At 32.3% G+C, this 18676-nt stretch overlaps 1 protein-coding gene across 3 annotated transcripts in view; it reads left to right on the forward strand.

Annotated features, from left to right (window-relative positions):
• Positions 1-16488, forward strand: part of KCNT2 (potassium sodium-activated channel subfamily T member 2) — a 405986-nt gene extending 389498 nt beyond the window's left edge. For all 3 annotated transcript variants that reach the window (XM_025392809.1, XM_025392815.1, XM_025392824.1), the window contains 2 exons: positions 6269-6353; positions 13962-16488. In XM_025392809.1, the coding sequence (XP_025248594.1) occupies positions 6269-6353; positions 13962-14073 (197 nt within the window). In that variant the 3' untranslated portion in view covers positions 14074-16488. The remainder of the gene's footprint in view (positions 1-6268; positions 6354-13961) is intronic.
• The last annotated feature ends 2188 nt before the right edge of the window (positions 16489-18676 follow it).

An 18676-nucleotide genomic window follows, 5' to 3' on the forward strand; every position in this document is an offset into this window, starting at 1 on the left:
CCCTCCCCCAGCCTGGCTGCTGCCTTGCTGTTAGATCACAGACTGCTGTGCTAGCAATGAGGGAGGCTCCGTGGGCATGGGACCCTCCCGGCCAGGTGTGGGATATAATCTCCTGGTGTGCTCGTTTGCTAAGATCCTTGGTAAAGCTCAGTGTTGGGGTGGGAGTTACCCAATTTTCCAGGTGTTGTGTGTCTCAGTTCTCCTGGCTAGGAAAAGGGATTCCCTTCCCTTTTGTGCTTCCCAGGTGAGGCGATGCCTCGCCCTGCTTCAGCTCTCGCTGGTCGGGCTGCAGCAGCTGACCAGCACCGATTGTCTGGCACTCCCTAGTGAGATGAACCCAGTACCTCAGTTGAAAATGCAGAAATCACCTGTCTTCTGTGTCCCTTGTGCTGGGAGCTGGAGACTGGAGCTCTTCCTATTCGACCATCTTGCTCCACCCCCCTGACATAGGTTTTTAATAAATATTGAATACTCTATTTTGAAAGGAAAATTAGGTATCAAGTAACTAGTATTATTTGCCGGAAGCTAGTAAGTGATGGAGTGGCTCATGGCAAGTTGAAATGTAGCTTGTTCTGAAAATCTATTTACTCTTTTTGCTCATAGTTTCATATAATCTTGAATACACTGAATATTGATATGAAGATAAATTAAGACAGTTCAAACATTATTAATAATTTTATCTTACCTATCATGAAATGATTAAAAATCTTTGAATGGTAATAAAAGTAACTTTAAATAGAAGTCAGTTAAATGGAATTATTCTTCTTTTATTCTTATCTTTAAGCACCTTTCACATCCCCCAAATATACTGGTCAGTTCACTAAAAATAGACAAAATAGTTGTACTCATAAACATAATTTGGCACTAAACTGGAATACATGAGCAAATTGAGTCAGCACTGTAAAACTAGCCAGTTTTATAGGTGGATAACACGTAATGTGTATATAAGTTCAGGTGAAGGAAAATGAAATCATCACTAGGTTATGCTATTACCAACTATGTAGAAGAAGTAAGTACTGTACAACTGAGATTATCTTCCCTAATAAGGTGTTTGTTGTACTGACTAAAGGAAAACACACTGTCTTTCTCATATAGCACCAATTTATTTTACTTGTTTTCTCCCGTTGGCATTCAAACATACTGTGGTATCTCCAGCTTAACATTCTCTCTCTCCTTCTCTCAGTCTCTTTCTCTGTCTTCCTTCCTCTCTCTCTCTGTCTCTCTCTTTCCTCTTTCTGTCTCCCACATCATTTCTAACTCTCTTCCCCTCCCTTTTTACTAATTTATTCAATTTCTGTTGTTCTCATGCTACCAATATTTCTCACATGGGTTTCTGTTTCATAATGACCACCTAATAGTCCTGAGTTTAAACCACACAGTTAATTTCCCACAAAGCAATCAAAGTGATATATTTAATATAAAATTGTTTCATACCACCAAGCTTCCCCTTGACCCTTACAAGTTTTCAAAGTTTTTTTCATTACACTTAGAATAAAATTCAAACTGCTGACCAAGGGAAAAGCCCTTCTAGAATCTGGTCCTAGCTTGCCTGTTCAACATCATCTCAAATTAATCTTCTCCTCTCTCACTTTAGTCCATTCCCTGGTGCCTACTTTCTACAAATTAAACCAAACCATCTCTTGTTTTGCCATTTGCCCTTCTATTTGTTCAAAACACTCTTTCTCTATTTATGCATGCCAACACCTTCATATAGCAATACATATATAATTTTTTTTTGTAATTTACTGCTTGATTTTGCCTGCTACAATAATAATAATCTTTATGTTGCACTTAATATCAATAAGGCACTAAGTACAAGAACTATAAATCAATGTAAACATATTAATTTTAAATTATATTTCTTATTTATTTTTTAGAATTTAATTCTAACAACAACCTGTGAAATTGCACTGTTGCTATCCTAATTTTTCATGCCAGGATGCTAATCTCAGAGATTAAGAGAAATTAAATAATTTGCCTAAGATCTCAGAGTGAGCAATTGGCAGACCCAGAATTTCAATGCATGTAGTCTGGTTTCAGAGCCTTTGTTCTTAACTGGGCCTCTAAGTGATATCGTTATATTATATAGAATGTTCCTCTGACTATACATGATACAATGGATGTGTGTTTTCAGAAGTTATATTCGTGTACTAGGGCTGCCATAACAAAATATCACAGAGTGAATGGTTTAAACACTGGAAGTTTATTTTCTTACAATTCTGGAAGATGGAAGTCCAACATCAAGGTGCCCAAAATTTGATTTCTTCTGAGTCCTCTCATGTTGGCTGACAGATGGCTGCCTTCTTTCTGTGTCCTCATACAGTCTTGTCTCTGTGTGTATTTACGCCTGGTATCTCTTCCTCTTCTTATGAGGACACCAGTCTATTGGATTAGGGAACAACTCTGTTGACCCCATTTAAACTTAATTAGTTTTTGAGGGTCTATCTCCAAATACAGTCATCTTGGTGGTTAGCTTTTCAATACTGGAGTTTGTGGGGGAACACACAATTCAGTCTATAACAGAAGTATTATTTAATGGTAACCTATACAAATATAAATGATATTTAAATTTCTCATCCTCTTTCAAAAATCCTCTTAAAATACTTCAACATGAAAATTTAAAACAAAACAAAAATATTAAATTAATGTGTATGGAATAGGACTCATTAATCAATTATTTTGTAAGAATCATAGGAATATGATTCTGTCTCTTTTCTAATGTGATCTATTTATACAAACTACTCTAAGCAAAATATTTGCCATTTGAAGATTTTTATTTAATAATTTTATATGCTAGTTAATATAGCAAAATAAGTTTCTTTGTAAATACTAGTAGCAATCTTTAACTTTTTCTCCATATAATTTATTTTAAAGTTTACAATATTCAAAAGTACTATTTTCAGTTTTTATGAGTAGTTTTATTAAAAGAATTATGTCACTGATGAAAAAGTAATTTTAATGAAAATAATTTAAACTATATAATTTTTTTTAATTTTACCAATATCATATTTTGGTTATCAGGAACACAGTAAATATATTCGCTGCAAATTCCCTTCATAGATACTTGTATTTGGTAAGAAATAGATTATGTTGTTCGTAAAGATAATTTACCAAACAAAATTTATTTTATTCAGTAAATATGGTATTCTTGTTGCAGAGCCATATTTTAATTAATTTGTATCTTTGCCATAGTCATTGATAATTATCATGATATGATCCTGAAGATCCCACAAATCTACCACATTTTCACCTCCAGAATGAAAGAATGTCTAGAAAATAACCATAGAGAAAGAGTGATGGAGACAAAATATTCCAGGATTATGGCTAATAAAAACTATTGTTGAGTGCGGTTTTGATGTGTGACTGCAATACGCTTTTAGAAAATCTCACTCCTTAATTCTTTATTATTGTTATTATTATACTTTAAGTTCTAGGGTACATGTGTACAACACGCAGGTTTGTTACATATGTATACATGTGCTGTGTTGGTTTGCTGCACCCATTAACTCGTCATTTATATTAGCATTATATAATGCTTCTTAAACACAAAGTCACAAAAAAGAGGGGCAACTGCAGGCCTTCTCCACAAAGCAGCATGGAAGAGAACAAGCAGACAAAATGTACCCTATAGCAAGGCACACATGAAAGAAAAAGAGAATAGCTTTGAAGTCAGTAAATTATTTTAACCTAATTTTAAAAGATAAGTCATTCCTTCTCTCTGAGGAAAAGTCGGTGAGGGGTGAGGAAAGAAGCCAGGAGTGATTATTTCTGATTGTGATGTTTTCTATGTCACAATAAGCCATATATAATAATTGAATTGAAAACATTAGCAAAATGCTTGCTCCAGTTTCTGTGGTTTGTGGGAAAATAAAAATCTTCAGTAGGAAAAATAATACAGGCTACTTAAGCAGAAAAAATAATATTGGCACAAAAATAATATCTCCTGCTGGAAATTTCTCAATTATCTACACAATTTTTACATCTTTAACAGATAAACCAGGTCACCAATAGAATTTGGCTTGATTCTAGAACCAAAAATTAGTATAATATCCTGTTAATAATCAAGGATAAAGGTTAGGTGTTGATACTGATAAGTTATCTGTTAAATTGTTTTTCTTGTATCACAGTTCAATAATGTCATTGTTTATAAAAGAAACGGAGTTATATATAGTCAAATAAGATGGAGATTTTCTAGTCCACCTCTTTTAGAATATTACAGTTTAGTCTCCACAATGCACTATCAATCTGTACCTTTACACAACAGTTGTAGAAATTCAAACAAGAGGGCATTTCTCAAAGAGCACATATGAATCAAAATTTCTTTTCACATGGAGAAATAATCCAAGTAATCTCATGCCAGTAAAATATGTTTTGAGTTGGAATTATACCTTATTTGTAGTAAGCTTCAATATATATTCATTGGAATTTTAATCTCCAGACAGTTAACCTAGCCATCTAACACTAGATGTGACCACCAGATTTAGCAATAAAAATACAGGATTCCCAATGGAACTTAAATTTCTGATAAGCAACAAAAATATTTTAATATAAGTATATCACATGCAGTATTTGGCATACATTTATTCTAAAAAAAATTAGTTGTATGATCAAGCCACTGTACTGCAGCCTGGGTGACAGAGTGAGATCCCAACAACAGCAACAAAAATGGTAGTTGTTTTTCTAAAATTCAGATTTCATGGGCATTCTCTATTTTTCCTGGCAACCCTAACACTATGGCATGATACAATTCCTTGTATGTATACCATAGATGTGGAACTGAAAATGCTAATTTATTTGATTATGAATTTGGTGAGCTATTGGTTGTAATAATTTTACTGGCAAACTCATAGTGGGTTTAATTATTTTATGATTTATCTGCCTCATAAGATAAGGATTTTTGTTTTTACACTTTAAAAATAGTGCACATCTCCATATCAACTTCAAATACCATAGCTGAAAATAGTGTCTTTCATATTAAAGTGACAAGTTTCTCATTAGAGGGACACAGTAGTCAACATTATTTTATGAAAGTAATTTATATTCCAGTGCAGCAAATTGTTCATCGGGGTCAGCTATGTTGGCCTTAAAATATCTTGATTTTAGTTTAATGCAGTTATTTGAGTATGCACTAAATACTGTTGGTATTGGTATGAAATTGATTCTTAGATTGGTATGAAACTTATTCTTAGACTTTGGGTCAAACTGAAAAAATTAGTTCTTTCTTCAGGAGCCATTCTTGTCTGCAGCTTTAGTGGCTGGAATACTATAGCTCAAGAACAGGATTTTTGAGAGAATTCTCATAGATTGAAAATTTTGCCCATGGGAGGAATTACATTTATTGAAGTATACATCCACATAACTTTGTATTTACATCTTACGATAATCTTGAAATCTAAAAAATTGAGACCCCAAATCTCTTTGCCATTTTGTTTTTCCTAAAGCTATATATATATATAGCTTATATATATATATATATATTCATTGGAATTTTAATCTGCAGACAGTTAACCTAGCCATCTAACACTAGATGTGACCACCAGATTTAGCAATAAAAATACAGGATATATATATAGCTTTAGGAAAAACAAAGGATTTATATATATATATATAGCTTTATATATGTGTATATATATTCATATAAAGCTATATATATAGCTTTAGGAAAAACAAATGATTCAGGAGTACACTTCCCTTAAAATTCATGGTTAAATTCTGTTCCACAGAATTATTTGCATTCTCCAAAAGCATTAAGATGAGTTACATGAGACGTGTCATGTAGCAAAGCCAAACACATATTTAGGGTCTTCAAGCTTTTTTGACACATTTCTATCGTGTTTTCTAAACATAATGTAATTATATTATTTTTCCCAAGAATTTCCTGTGTGGATATTCTTTTCTAGGATTGTTATCTATAGCCATAATTATTTTTTATGATAAAGCAAAATAAATCAAGTAAATGTCTTATCCAGTCATTTATTAAAGAAAAATACTTTTTCAGTGTAATAAAAGGTAGATTATAACTGTGGTTATTCTGAACAGAATTAGATACTTTATTTTATCATCTATTGGAACAAAAAATAAGTACCCATCAGATATTTTCAATGACAGTAATTTGAAAACAGCCAAACTTATATGCACAATCATGCTGTGGACAAAACTAAATAAGTTCTTGTTGACAGCTATATGGTTTGAATATAAGCTGTTTGATAGTAATTCCTGTAATTTCCTATAAGTAGTGTAACAAACTTGTCACTTATTTATCTTCTAGATGAAATGAATGATCATCAAAGTACCCTCTCCTACATCCTGATTAACCCATCTCCAGATACCAGAATAGAACTGAATGATGTTGTGTAAGTTGATCTCATATCTCATATAACACATATATTTTTAGAAAACTACTATTTATTTTTGTACTTTCATTTAGGCCATAATAGCCTCTTATTTTTCTTATAAGTGCTTAAATAGTCTATACCTAATTTTATAAACAAACAAATGCATTTGATGTGTTTCATGTAATATAAAAATTATGATTGTTTAAAAGGAGTATAAAATAAAGAAATAGCATGAATTCTGTATTCTGTGAGCTAAAAAATATTTGGAAAAATAAGGGAAAACCTGGAAGAATAAAAGAGCAACTCAACAGAAAACCTGAAATATCCCACACTGTCTATTTCTAAATACTTTCAAGTTCCCAAAAGCCAAATTACGATTGGTCAAGCACTTATAGGTCTATGGTACTAATTTTATTTCTCAAAAAATAATTATTGAACATATACAGTTATAGCACTCACCTAAATATGTGAGATAGAAAGACTAAGGCATTTTCTGCGACTTCAAAGTCCTTACACTCTAATTAACAAAGCTACAATTTACACATGAAAAATTTAATAGCAATACATAATATGACTTTGTCGCTAACAAACTAAATAAGTTAAATGAGATAGTGCTTTTCTGAATTAATAGAGGGAGACTTTATTGAGTGGTTGAGCAATTATAAAGAATGTAAAACTAGACTCTGAAGGATAGATAGAATTTGTGATGGTGGAGAAGAGAGGACAGTCCAGAACAGGAAGAATGGCTTGGAAAATGCACTATACAGGAATTGCATAAAGTGTTTCAGTGGCAATTTGACTGGAGTAGAAGTTTTGTGTAGTTAGCATTTCCCTTGAAAGGTAAATGCAATACTGGAAAAATAAATTATATTTGCCTCTGGAAAGGTCTTAGATGACAAAATGGATTTATATTTGGTCTTATAGATGATGGACAGTACTTAGACATATATGAGCAAGCATGTAGCAAGACTTTAGAAAAGGCACTTTGACAACTGTTGGTATAAGCCTAGAAAAGAAATTCCTTACAAGAATCTGCCCTTGAGATACACGACCTGTCCTGGGGTAGATCAAGTGATGTTTAGCCAAGGAAGCTAACTATAGATTGTATTGCTGACATAAAATGAGTGCCAAAGATCCACATGTTTTGTTGAATATTAGATCCATAGGATGTGTTTGCGTCTGTAATCCAGAAAGCAAGTGATAAGGTCAGAGACTAGCAGAACTGAGAACATTTTGTGATGTAGAGCATAATATGGATCCATGCAAGAGGTTTAGAACTAAATGTTAATAATGTGCAAAAATTTAGAAGACCCTTTGATATGTTGTCAGTTTTGTGAAAGATTTTGACTGGAGTGGAAAGGGTATGATTTTTTTAAAGGAGTTCTGCAGAAAACAATAGAATTGATTGATAGGATGGGTTAGGGTTGGGGTGAACATGAATGCAGGGTAAACAATTAAAATGCAGGTGTGAGGAAACCAACCATCTGTCATAGCATCAAGATAAAGCATTGCAAAGGCAAGCCCCTATCTAAATAGATTTATGAAGGCAGAAAATGAGACTTGATGATTGATTTGGGAATTGAAAAAGAAATCTAACATAGCTTTAGGGTTTCAAAACTGTGTGATTACAAAAATAAAAATAAAAATGTTGTTTCATCAAAACAAGTCAGAATGGGAAGACAATTTTCCAGGCTGAAAAGAGGGGTTGTTGGGTAGTAAAAAAAAAAGAGAGATGATATGTGGGTCCAAGTATATGTGTATTTTTAATAAATATTGACTTTCTAATTAATTAATTTTTATTGATACATACTAGTGCATTTTATGGGGCACATGTGATATTTTGATACATGCATAAAATATGTAATGATCAATCAGGGTAATTGGGATAGCCATTACCCCAAAAATTTATAATTTCTTTGTGTTAGGAATATCCCAAATCTTCTTTTCCAGCTATTTTGAAATATACAATAAAGTCTTGTTAAGCATAGTTGCCCTACTGTGCTTTGAAGCACTGGAATTTATTTCTTCTGTGTAACTGTATTTTGGTTACTAATAAACCAATCTCTCTCCATCTTCCCCTCCTCATCACCCTTCCCAGCCTCTGGTAACATTCTACCTACTATCTCCATGAGATCAGTTATTTCATCTCACACGTTTGAATGAAAACATATAATATTTGTTTTGCTGTGGCTTATTTCACGTAACATAATATTTTCCAGTTCTGACTATGTTGCTGCAAATGACAGAATGTCATCTTTTTTATGGATGAATGATATTCTACTTTGCCTGTATATCACAAATTTTCTTCATCCATCCATTCAAATATACTATTTAAAGTACAAAGAGGAAATGTATAGAAAGCATTGAGATACATAGTATTGGAATTTTGAAGATAAGCCCGTTTTCTATAGAAAACAAAAATATTTCTTATCTTCCAGCTGAAAAAGGCAAATAGGGAATGTTTTTCCCAAAAATATAAATACAGAAGAAAAAGTAGAAGAATGAGTGTTGAACTACTGAGGAGTGTTTTGTTTTAGGGCAGAAACAGGAAGCATTTCAAAAACTTATTAGGAAAATACAACAGCAAGAGTAAATCTGACCCCAAATAAGTGTGAAGAGATTCCTAAATTGCACCTAAGATAGAACTATGTAGTATAGTATTGCTTTATTTTACCATCTGATAATACTGGTTAGAATACAGGAGCATTGGGGAAACAGATGAATAACAATTTAAGCTAGTAGAATTCTTAAGTCACTGTCAAAAATTGTATCTGATGGTGGTATTGAATTTATAAAGGACTTCAATTAGAGGAAAACTTCTTATTTATGATGCACTTGGATTTTAATTGCTCATCGTGGACCCTTCACATGGTATATTATGATAATAAAATAAAGCTGTCCTTTTTTCTTAGCATCCACATTTATACATGTCTTTTTTCTTTTAAGTCCATAGTATAGATAATTTTATTAAATATCTAATCTACCCATATTAATTCCAGCCTTCTTATACCTCTTTTTCAATAAGTATAATTGGGTTAATTATACAGAATTTTTAAAATTATGCTTACCTTATTTGTATTTTGTAATAAATTATATTTCTTTAGCTTAATACAATCATTTCCCTAATTATTTTTGACAGAATGTTCAAAGAAAATGCTGTCAACCTTTTGAATCTAAGAACATATCCTTTTGTCAAATATTTGTTTATAATTTCAAATAATGTTTAATCTTTTTACTTATGAATAAAATATGTATGTCACAATGTGAACAGGTAAAGTAGACATATTTTAGAGAATTTTCTGCCTTTTAGATACTCTTATTTTTTATTAGTTTTAAGCTAAAACATCAACATGACTGCTATTAAAAAAAAAATAAAAAAGCTTTACTTACACCATTGCAGTAATCTGTATTTGTGGCACTGAGATAATTAAATTTCAGCAGAACCAGAGCAATGATAAATTATCATTTGAAAGATGTCTACCATGACAAGTAATATATAAAAACACAGTTTAAGAAATTTGCTTTATTGGACTCACAGGTTTTGTAATGATAATAGTAAGAAAAGGAACTTTTGCTACTACATCAATGAACGTAGAGGATAATGTATTATACTGGTTTCTTTTATGTTTTTCTAAAAATTCACTTTCAGAAGTTCATTTTAAACGAAGAAGCAACATTAATTTGATACAAACAATAATAAATCACTAGATGATATGGTATTAAAAAGTATAATTTGCACTATTAGTTTTCTTCATCAATCTACAATGCTATTGATATTTAAAGTAATTATAAAGCAGTGTGCATAGATGGCAAAATCCAGTTAATAGGTCCAGGAGCACTAATCTCAACTTTTTTTGGTCAAAGAAAATAGACTCAATGTTTTTGATTGCCTGTTCTCATTTTCATTAAGGAGTATATTTTATGAACTTTTTCCTTCAGTCTTTAAGAAAACAGTGCAATCTTTATTAGAGTTCTCACTTTTTAATTAGTTTCCCTGTTCATTTTATATACTGCCTCTAAAAAATATTATAGAAGTATGAAATACTTCTTTCATTTGGACTTGGAACCTGGCTTTCTTAGAATGCTATGTTGCATATATTTATTTTCTTTCTCTCCTTTTCAAACCCTTAGTGGCTTCCTACGGTCTTTGGAACACAATTGAAACTACTTATTCTGAAACTTAAGGTCTTTCATTACCTGTTTCCTACCTTTGTTTCTGAATTTACCTACCATGATTTACCAGTTTTCTAAAGTCAAATCCTTTCTAAGCACATCAGAAACATCCATCCTCTGTAGTCTCCATTGACAACGTTTGGGGTCACCTCCTGTTCCTTCCTCCTAAATCTTCTCTGAAGCCTGGAGAGGCAAGTTCAACCCAACTCCTCAATAAAGTAGTTCCTAATTCTCTCTGTTGTTCTTTTTCACTTTGTATGACATTTGGAATTTCTTTTTTCTTTCCATTATATCTACTTCATAAATTATGCTTTTATCTTCTGCCGGACAGGGGTAAGTTTTGTGATTTTTTTAAATTCTAAGGTGTTAGCACAGTTTCCTACAGGTGCTCAAGAAGCAGTCACTGAAGATACTCAGGCATATTTCAGAGATACTGCAGGATTGTTCCAGACTACCACGATAGAGTGAATATTGCAATCAAGCGAGTCACTTGAATTTTTTGGTCCCAGTGCATACAAAATTTATATTTGCATTATACTTTAGTCTACTAAGTGTGCAAAACCAAAGCATTATGTCTAAAAATGTACTTAATTAAAAATAGCTTATTGCTAAAAAATGCTAGCAATCATCTGAGCCTTCAGGGAGTCATAATCTTTTTTTGCTGGTAAAGAGTCTTGCCTCAATGTTGATGGCTACTGACAGATTGGGGTAGTGGTTGCTGAAGGTTTGAATGGTGTGGCAGTTTCTTAAAATCAGACAATGAAGTAGTATGCTGCATTGACTGACTTTCTTTCATGCAAGATTTATCTGTAGCATGTGATACCCTTTGATAACATTTTACCCAAAGTGGAACTTCTTTCAAAACTGGAGTCAATCCTTTCAAACCCTGCTGCTATCTGTCAACTAAGTTTATGTAATAATATAAATTCTTTATAGTCATTTCAACAATGTTCATAGCATCTTCACCAGAAAATTTCATCTCAAGAAACCAATTTATTTGATCATAAATAAGAAGCAACTCCTCATTCATTCAAGTTTTGGTCAGAGATTGCAGAAATTGAATCACATCTTTGGTCTCCGCTTCTAATTCTAGTTCTCTTGCTATTTCTACCACAACTGCAGTTACTTCCTCCACTGAAGTCTTGAACCCCTCAAAGTCATCGATAAGGGTTAGAGTCAACTTCTTCCAAACTTCTGTTAATGTTGATATTTCTACCTCATCCCATGAATCATGAACATTGAAATGACTCTTTGATTCATGGACTGCAGAATAGATGTTGGGTTAGCAAGAGTGATACAATGCTAATCTCATTGTACATCTCCATCAGAGCTCTTGGGTAACCAGGTGCCTTATCAAGGGGCAGTGATATTTTGAAAACAGTCTTTTTTTTTTTTTTAAGCGTTAAGTCTCAACAATGGACCTAACATATTCAGTCAACTATGCTTTAAACAGATGTGCTGCCAGTCAGGCTTTGCTTTTCCATTTCTAGAGCACAGGCAGAGCAGATTTAGCAGAATTCTTAAATGCCCTAGGATTTCCAGAATGGTAAATGAGCACTGGCTTCAACTGAAAGTCACCAGATGCATTAGCCCCTACCAAAAGAGTCAGCCTGTCACTGAAGCTTTGAAACCAGGCTTTGTCTTCACCACTCTAGCTATGAAAGTACTAGATGGCACCTTTTTCCAATAGAAGTCTGTCTTCCAAATTGAAAATCTGTTGTTTAATTTAGCCACCTTCATCAACGATCTTATTAATAGTTTGATTTTTTTGGATAACTTGCTGTAACCTCTCCATTGGCACTGTCTGTTTCACCTTGCACGTTTATGAGGAGACTTACTTCCTTAAGCTTCATGAGCTAACCTCTGCTAGCTTCCTCTTCTGTAGCTAACCTCTTCTATAGCTTCTTCACCTCCCTCACCTTTCAGAGAACTGAAAAGAAGTAGAGCATTGCTCTGGATTTGGCTTTGGATTAAGGGAATGTTGTAGCGGGTTTGATCTTTTTTCCAGACCACTCATACTTTTGCCATCTCAGCAATAAGGCTGTTTACCTTTCTTATCAGTTGTGTATTCACTGAAGTAGCACTTTTAATTTCCTTAGAAACTTTTCCTTTGCATTTACAACTTGGCTAACTGGCACAAAAGACCTAACTTCCAACTTATGTAAGCTTTTGATGTGCCTTCCTCACTAAGCATAATCATTTCTAGCTTTTGATTTAAAGTGAGAGACATAAGACTCTTCCTTTCACTTGAACAATTACAAGTCATTTTGGGGTTATTAACTGATCTAACTTTAATATTCTTGTGTCTTGGGGAATACAGATGGTGGAGGAGAGGGAGAGAAAGTCAAAGGAACAGCCAGTTGATGAAGTGACCAGAACACACATATTTTATTGGTTAAAATTGCCTTCTTATATGGGTGCGAATAATGTTATCCCAAAACAATTACAATAGGAACATCAAAGATTACTGAGCACAGATCACCATAACAGATATAATTACAGTGGAAAAAGTTCAAGTTACCAAATCTGACACAGAGACCCTAAGTGAGCACATGTTGTTGGAAAAAATGTCTCCAACGGACTTGCTTGATGCGGGGTTGCCACAAAGCTTCCGTTTATAAATAATGCAATATTGGCAAAGTACAATCAAGTAAAAAGCAATAAAAAAGGTATGCCTGTACATCATTTGACAGTCTGAAGGAAGACGACTCTCTTAAAACAAATTCTCACATTAATGAAATGTTTGAGTTTGGCAGATAAACATTTTTGTATTTACTAGTAGAATTAGTTAAGAATGATTCTCCATACTTTAATATTATCACTTACTATACCATAACCTGAATTTTAGATAAATATTTTTTCAGCTAATTTAAACATTATGCATTATATTCACTATAAACATTTGTTAAATTGTTAATTTTATAGATTCATAAAATATTCAAATTGAAAAGACTACAGCAACCCCTTACATCAATCTCCTAATTTTTTTAAGTCATAAAAATAAGACAAAGAACAGTTAAGTAATGGAAGAATAATGGCTAAAATGCAGGTCTCCTTCATAGAAAAATGGCCAAAGTAAGGGATAATAAGTCAACAGCATACTAAATCATAAAACTGTGATGAGATGAAGGTGCTGAAATTGATTATAATTGAAAAATAATGGTGCCTGACAGCCAACATGCACAGGGAAAAAGAGGAAGAAGAAGAAACATAATAGTGCTTGATTCATCAGCATTCATCATCATAATCTTCTCAGGTATGAAAATGATAACGTTAACCATGCCAAATTGTAAAGGCCAACTTAAACAGTGAGTTCTGCCACCAATGTTGTATATAGACAGTTTAGATTATCTGAAAACTGAACAAATAAAGTAGAAATATAAAGTGTTAGTGTGAATCAATGTTGCCTGTATTTACTATTGCAAAGTTATTTATTTTGTTTTCTTTTATTAGATACTTAATTCGACCAGATCCATTGGCCTACCTTCCAAACAGTGAGCCTAGTCGAAGAAACAGCATCTGCAATGTCACTGGTCAGGATTCTCGGGAGGAAACTCAACTTTGATAAAAAATAAAATGAGAAACTTTTTTCCTACAGGGACCTTGCTTGGAACCACAAAAGTTTTGCTGGCACGAAAGAAACTAGATGGAAATACTTGTAATTCTCTCATATTTAAAAACATAATCTCTTCTCTTAGAAGTATAGATCATTTTGAAATTTAATGTACTACTTACTGGTACTCTCCCTGTTAATAGTTGAAGGACATCAATGGAATAGATTTGAAAAACTATATTAAAATACAAAAATTTAAATCTAACATTTAATTATTTTATATTAATCCAAACTATATGAAACCAATTTTAAAAATTATTAAGGTTTTATGAAATTGACAAAATGTAACTCTATTTGGTGCATCACAATGGACACAGAATGTTGCTGCTCCTCTTAAAAATTAAATGTGTCATATCATATTCTTTAAACTTACTGTTTTACAAAACTGAGCTCATCATAATTGTCTAGTCTTCTCTACATAGAGATTAACCAACAAACTTGTGTGGCTGACTTTTGTGTAAGAATCATAGTTTGCTTTAGAATACAAATCTTTAAGTCATTTTAACTTTTTTTCTCTGCCTTATGATATAAAAATATTTATCTTAGAATTTGAGATGTTCATAGCATGTTTTACACTGAAGAAACTAAAACTTAAATAAAAAGAAACACTAGGTTCCTGCACTTTTTGGTAATTTTATGTCTAGCAAACATTTTATGCCAAGAAAAGCATACTATAAAGCAAATATCTATTATTCTCCTAAATGAATGCCTAGCATAGAGAAAATACTTAATACACATTTGTTGACTTAAATTTAGTTCAAGGATTGAAACATTAACTGGATTTCTTGAAATATAAAGTAATGATTGTCCTTAGGCTCTTGGGCTTTACCATTTTTCATATATCTATATAGTAAATTTCATTAGAAAAATTCTTTTAAAATTGACAGAAGATAATTTATACCTTTTATGGAATCTGAAGACACTTCAAAACATTAAAAGTCCTTCTTATGTCTTTGGTAATGAAACAATAACACTCGATGAAGGGTGTATTAAAAATTTTGGCTTAACTTTGAAATCATATATATGAACTATATGAGAGAAAAGCATAAAACAAAAATAGGTAGTTCTTGGCTTTTAACATTAATGCAAATCATGCAGAATTTGAGTCATAAATTTAAATATAAATTGACCATTTATGACACCCATTTTTTACCTGTATTGCATTTACCCCCTAGAGAAATAGATCAAAAAAGCACAAGAGTATGTGTACATAGTTTACCAGGTAGTGGAAGTGTGTTAAAATGTTCCTATAAAAGAAACATTGGTAAATTTAATTATATACTATTCTAATTTTGTATTTTTTAATTTTTGAATTTGACATTGATTTTAATTCAACAACAACAAAAAATGAATATAAAACTAGAAAGGGAAATTTTTTCTTTTCATAATGAAGCAGATCAACTAAAAGGATAATACATTTTTTTTAAGAAAAGTTATTCTAATGTTCTCTCAATAATTCTACAGAAATAAAAGTATAAAGTGCAACGTGAAATCAAAGATTATAGTTATTATATAATTTGGCTTGGAGACTATGAAATGTCTTTTTTTCTTTTTGGTATTTTACATTATTCACATTTTAGAATAACAAGAATACCAAGAATTACCCCTAAAACAGAGACCCTGCATTTACTCTACTTTGATCAGAGAAGTAGAATGTATAACACGTTACCTAAAATTGGGAGCATGCCTTAAAACTTAAAGATTGTATGCATATATGTGTATATGTTATAAACATGTGAAATATATTTGACACACACATTCACATATAAATTGTTAAAAACTGAAGGCAGAATGGAACTAATATATGTAACAGAGAAAAACAATAAGTTTAATGAACTTATTTTATATTTGCATATCAAGAGTCAAGTACGATGTTTCTTTAAGTTGACTTTTTTTACTTCATTATTTTTAGGAATAAATGTAAGATTTTACAAATCTTTTATTTCCCCACAAGATCTGAAGTTTGGTATTTTTGCACTATGACAGTTGTTGAGACTAGGATTTTAAGCTAGGATATGATTATATTTCCTATATAACTAAAAATTTTGTTTCATAAATTTTAAAATAATTATTTTTGACTATGAACATTAGTCCAAATTTAATATTTGACACAGTTCATACCAGCTTGCTACAATAATGATAATTTATTAGTCTTTCTGTTATTTAAAGAATAAAAACATGCTTATACAAGACTTTTAATGAACTGTTGCCTTTTTAAAATAATTATACTTGCACATGCAAATAAAATATAAAGTCAATAATAGTCCTTGTAGCCCAATGGGAATTGATTCTGTTTATTGTCTGTACCATTTTGCTACCAGTTACATTGAACTGCTTTAAAATAAATAATAAAATTATTTCTAATGATGAAAACTCTTGATGTTTTTTGCCTAAACTTCAGTTGCTTAGATAAATTATGTGTTGGACTTATAAAAATCATTTTTCAGTTTTATATTTTAAACCCAAAATAACTATGGAGGTGATCTCATTGGAAAATATAGTGATAAATAAAGTTCTTGTGAATTATGTCTTAATATAATAGATTCTGAATAGTTGCACCATTTCAGAAAAGGAGAAGTGAGGATGGAAGGAGAGTTGAGATGGGAGGAAATGAACTTTAGGAAAAAAGGGGGCAAGAAGAAAAGAGAAGGTAAGAAAAAAATAAACCTTAGTGAAGACGTCAGAAGAGAAAAGTATTTTACGACACAGAATCATGTCACAGTACACTCATTTAAGAATCAGAAAAGCTCTGGTTAGAGAAAAGAAAAAATAGTTTTTAATGTAAAGATGGACTTCCAGTTCCAGGAAAATGGAATACTCCCATTTCTCCCTATTCCTCCTGCTAAACACAGCTAAACCCCCTAGATATTATATGTAAAACAGACCTAAGAAGGTTCTGAACGGTGGAAAGAAGGAGGAAGACAGATTAGGGAATTGGGACTTGAAGAAAGACATGGTGGTGAATTCTGTGGGATTTTTCTTGGCTTCCTGTATATCCTGATCTTGACAGTGAGAAACATCAATGAGCACAGATGAAAAAGTTCCAAGAAAAGCCTGCTCTCTCCTTCAAAAGGGCTGGCTCCTGTGAGAGATGAGGCTTCTGCAGCACCAGACTGCTGACAGTTCAGTATGGATGGCTTCTCCTGAGATGGGCTCCACACCTGGCAGCCTGATGCTTTCCTCAGCACCTTGTTAGATGATTTTCTAGTGGCGTGCTTCCAGTGAGATGCTTTCCCATAAAAAACTTCCTCTGGCACCCTAGAGGGTGGAATTCCAGCAAAATCTGCCAGTGTAGCACCATAATGACTTTTCTGCTGTTCTGTAAGCCACAGCTGTGCTATCTTGATTTCCAGGGCAGTCCTGGAATCTCTTCCTGGAGCACTTTATCTTGGTCTTGAAAATAATGTATGCTCCTTACGTCTGCTATTGCTTTGTTATTTTCAAGTTCTCTTTACTATTACTAACCAATCTGATATTACTCTATTGCTCTGTTATACTTTAAAAATCTCAGTATAAAATGTTCTCTGTCCAAATCACTGTGTCCAAACAGAACCCCGACTGATAAATTATGCACAAATCAGCAGTTCTCTGTTTAATGAAATAATGGTGATATCAAATTCTACAAACCTGAGAGACAGACTTTGGGCAAATGCAACAAATTAAATAACACCTGCTGGGAAACTTTGCAGACAGACAATGCACTCATCCTGTGGAGCATTAGACACTTTTCATTTCATTTTGATCTTCTCTACTGTTTTTTATGGGACTGCCTCCAGTCCTATAGTTTATAGGACTAACTCATTTGTGGGAAGGGAGAAATAGACATGCCAGCTTTAATCATGTAGGTCGATCTAAAAGTATAGCAAATTGTTCTTAAAAATAGTAATTTTGCTTATAATTAAACAATATGCTTATATTATTATCCAATAGAATTGTATTTTATTACTTAACCTAAACATGTGTTTGTAAAAACAAAACAAAGACCTGTTTTTCTAAAAATAAATAATAGAAATCTTTCACAAATTGCACTATAATTAGTCACACTCCAAGAAAATATAATATAGTTCCACTTCAAGATTTGTATTTTCTTCTTTTTGTATAATACACAAAATACATTTCATTCTAGTGACACCAAGCTGGATATCTTTGTACTTGATAATTAAACGCCATTCCAGAAAGAAACATTTCCAAATTTATTGACTTCCACTCTCTGATCCGTATTTTATTCATATAGACTAAGAAAGAGTGAGTAGTTCATCAGAATACATTTTTTTTTTCTCTGAAAATTCTCGACTTTCAAAAAACAGGAGCTACGAGACACTTTTATTAAAGAAATGAGGTTGGCACTAAAGTCGATGTTTGTAAATACACTGCATAGCTGTATAGGCACAATTAAGTTATATATCGCTAAAGTATTATTTGACAGCTTTAAGTTCTTTTAATTACTGATTATTATGGTACACAAGAAATCCATCAAAAAAGGTAATAGATTCCAAATTTTAATTGAGACCACAGAATGAAAGCCTCCAAAAGATTTATCAATCTGTCATAAGAT

Source organism: Theropithecus gelada, chromosome 1 (genome assembly GCF_003255815.1).
Source record: "Theropithecus gelada isolate Dixy chromosome 1, Tgel_1.0, whole genome shotgun sequence".
Taxonomy (NCBI): domain Eukaryota; kingdom Metazoa; phylum Chordata; class Mammalia; order Primates; family Cercopithecidae; genus Theropithecus; species Theropithecus gelada.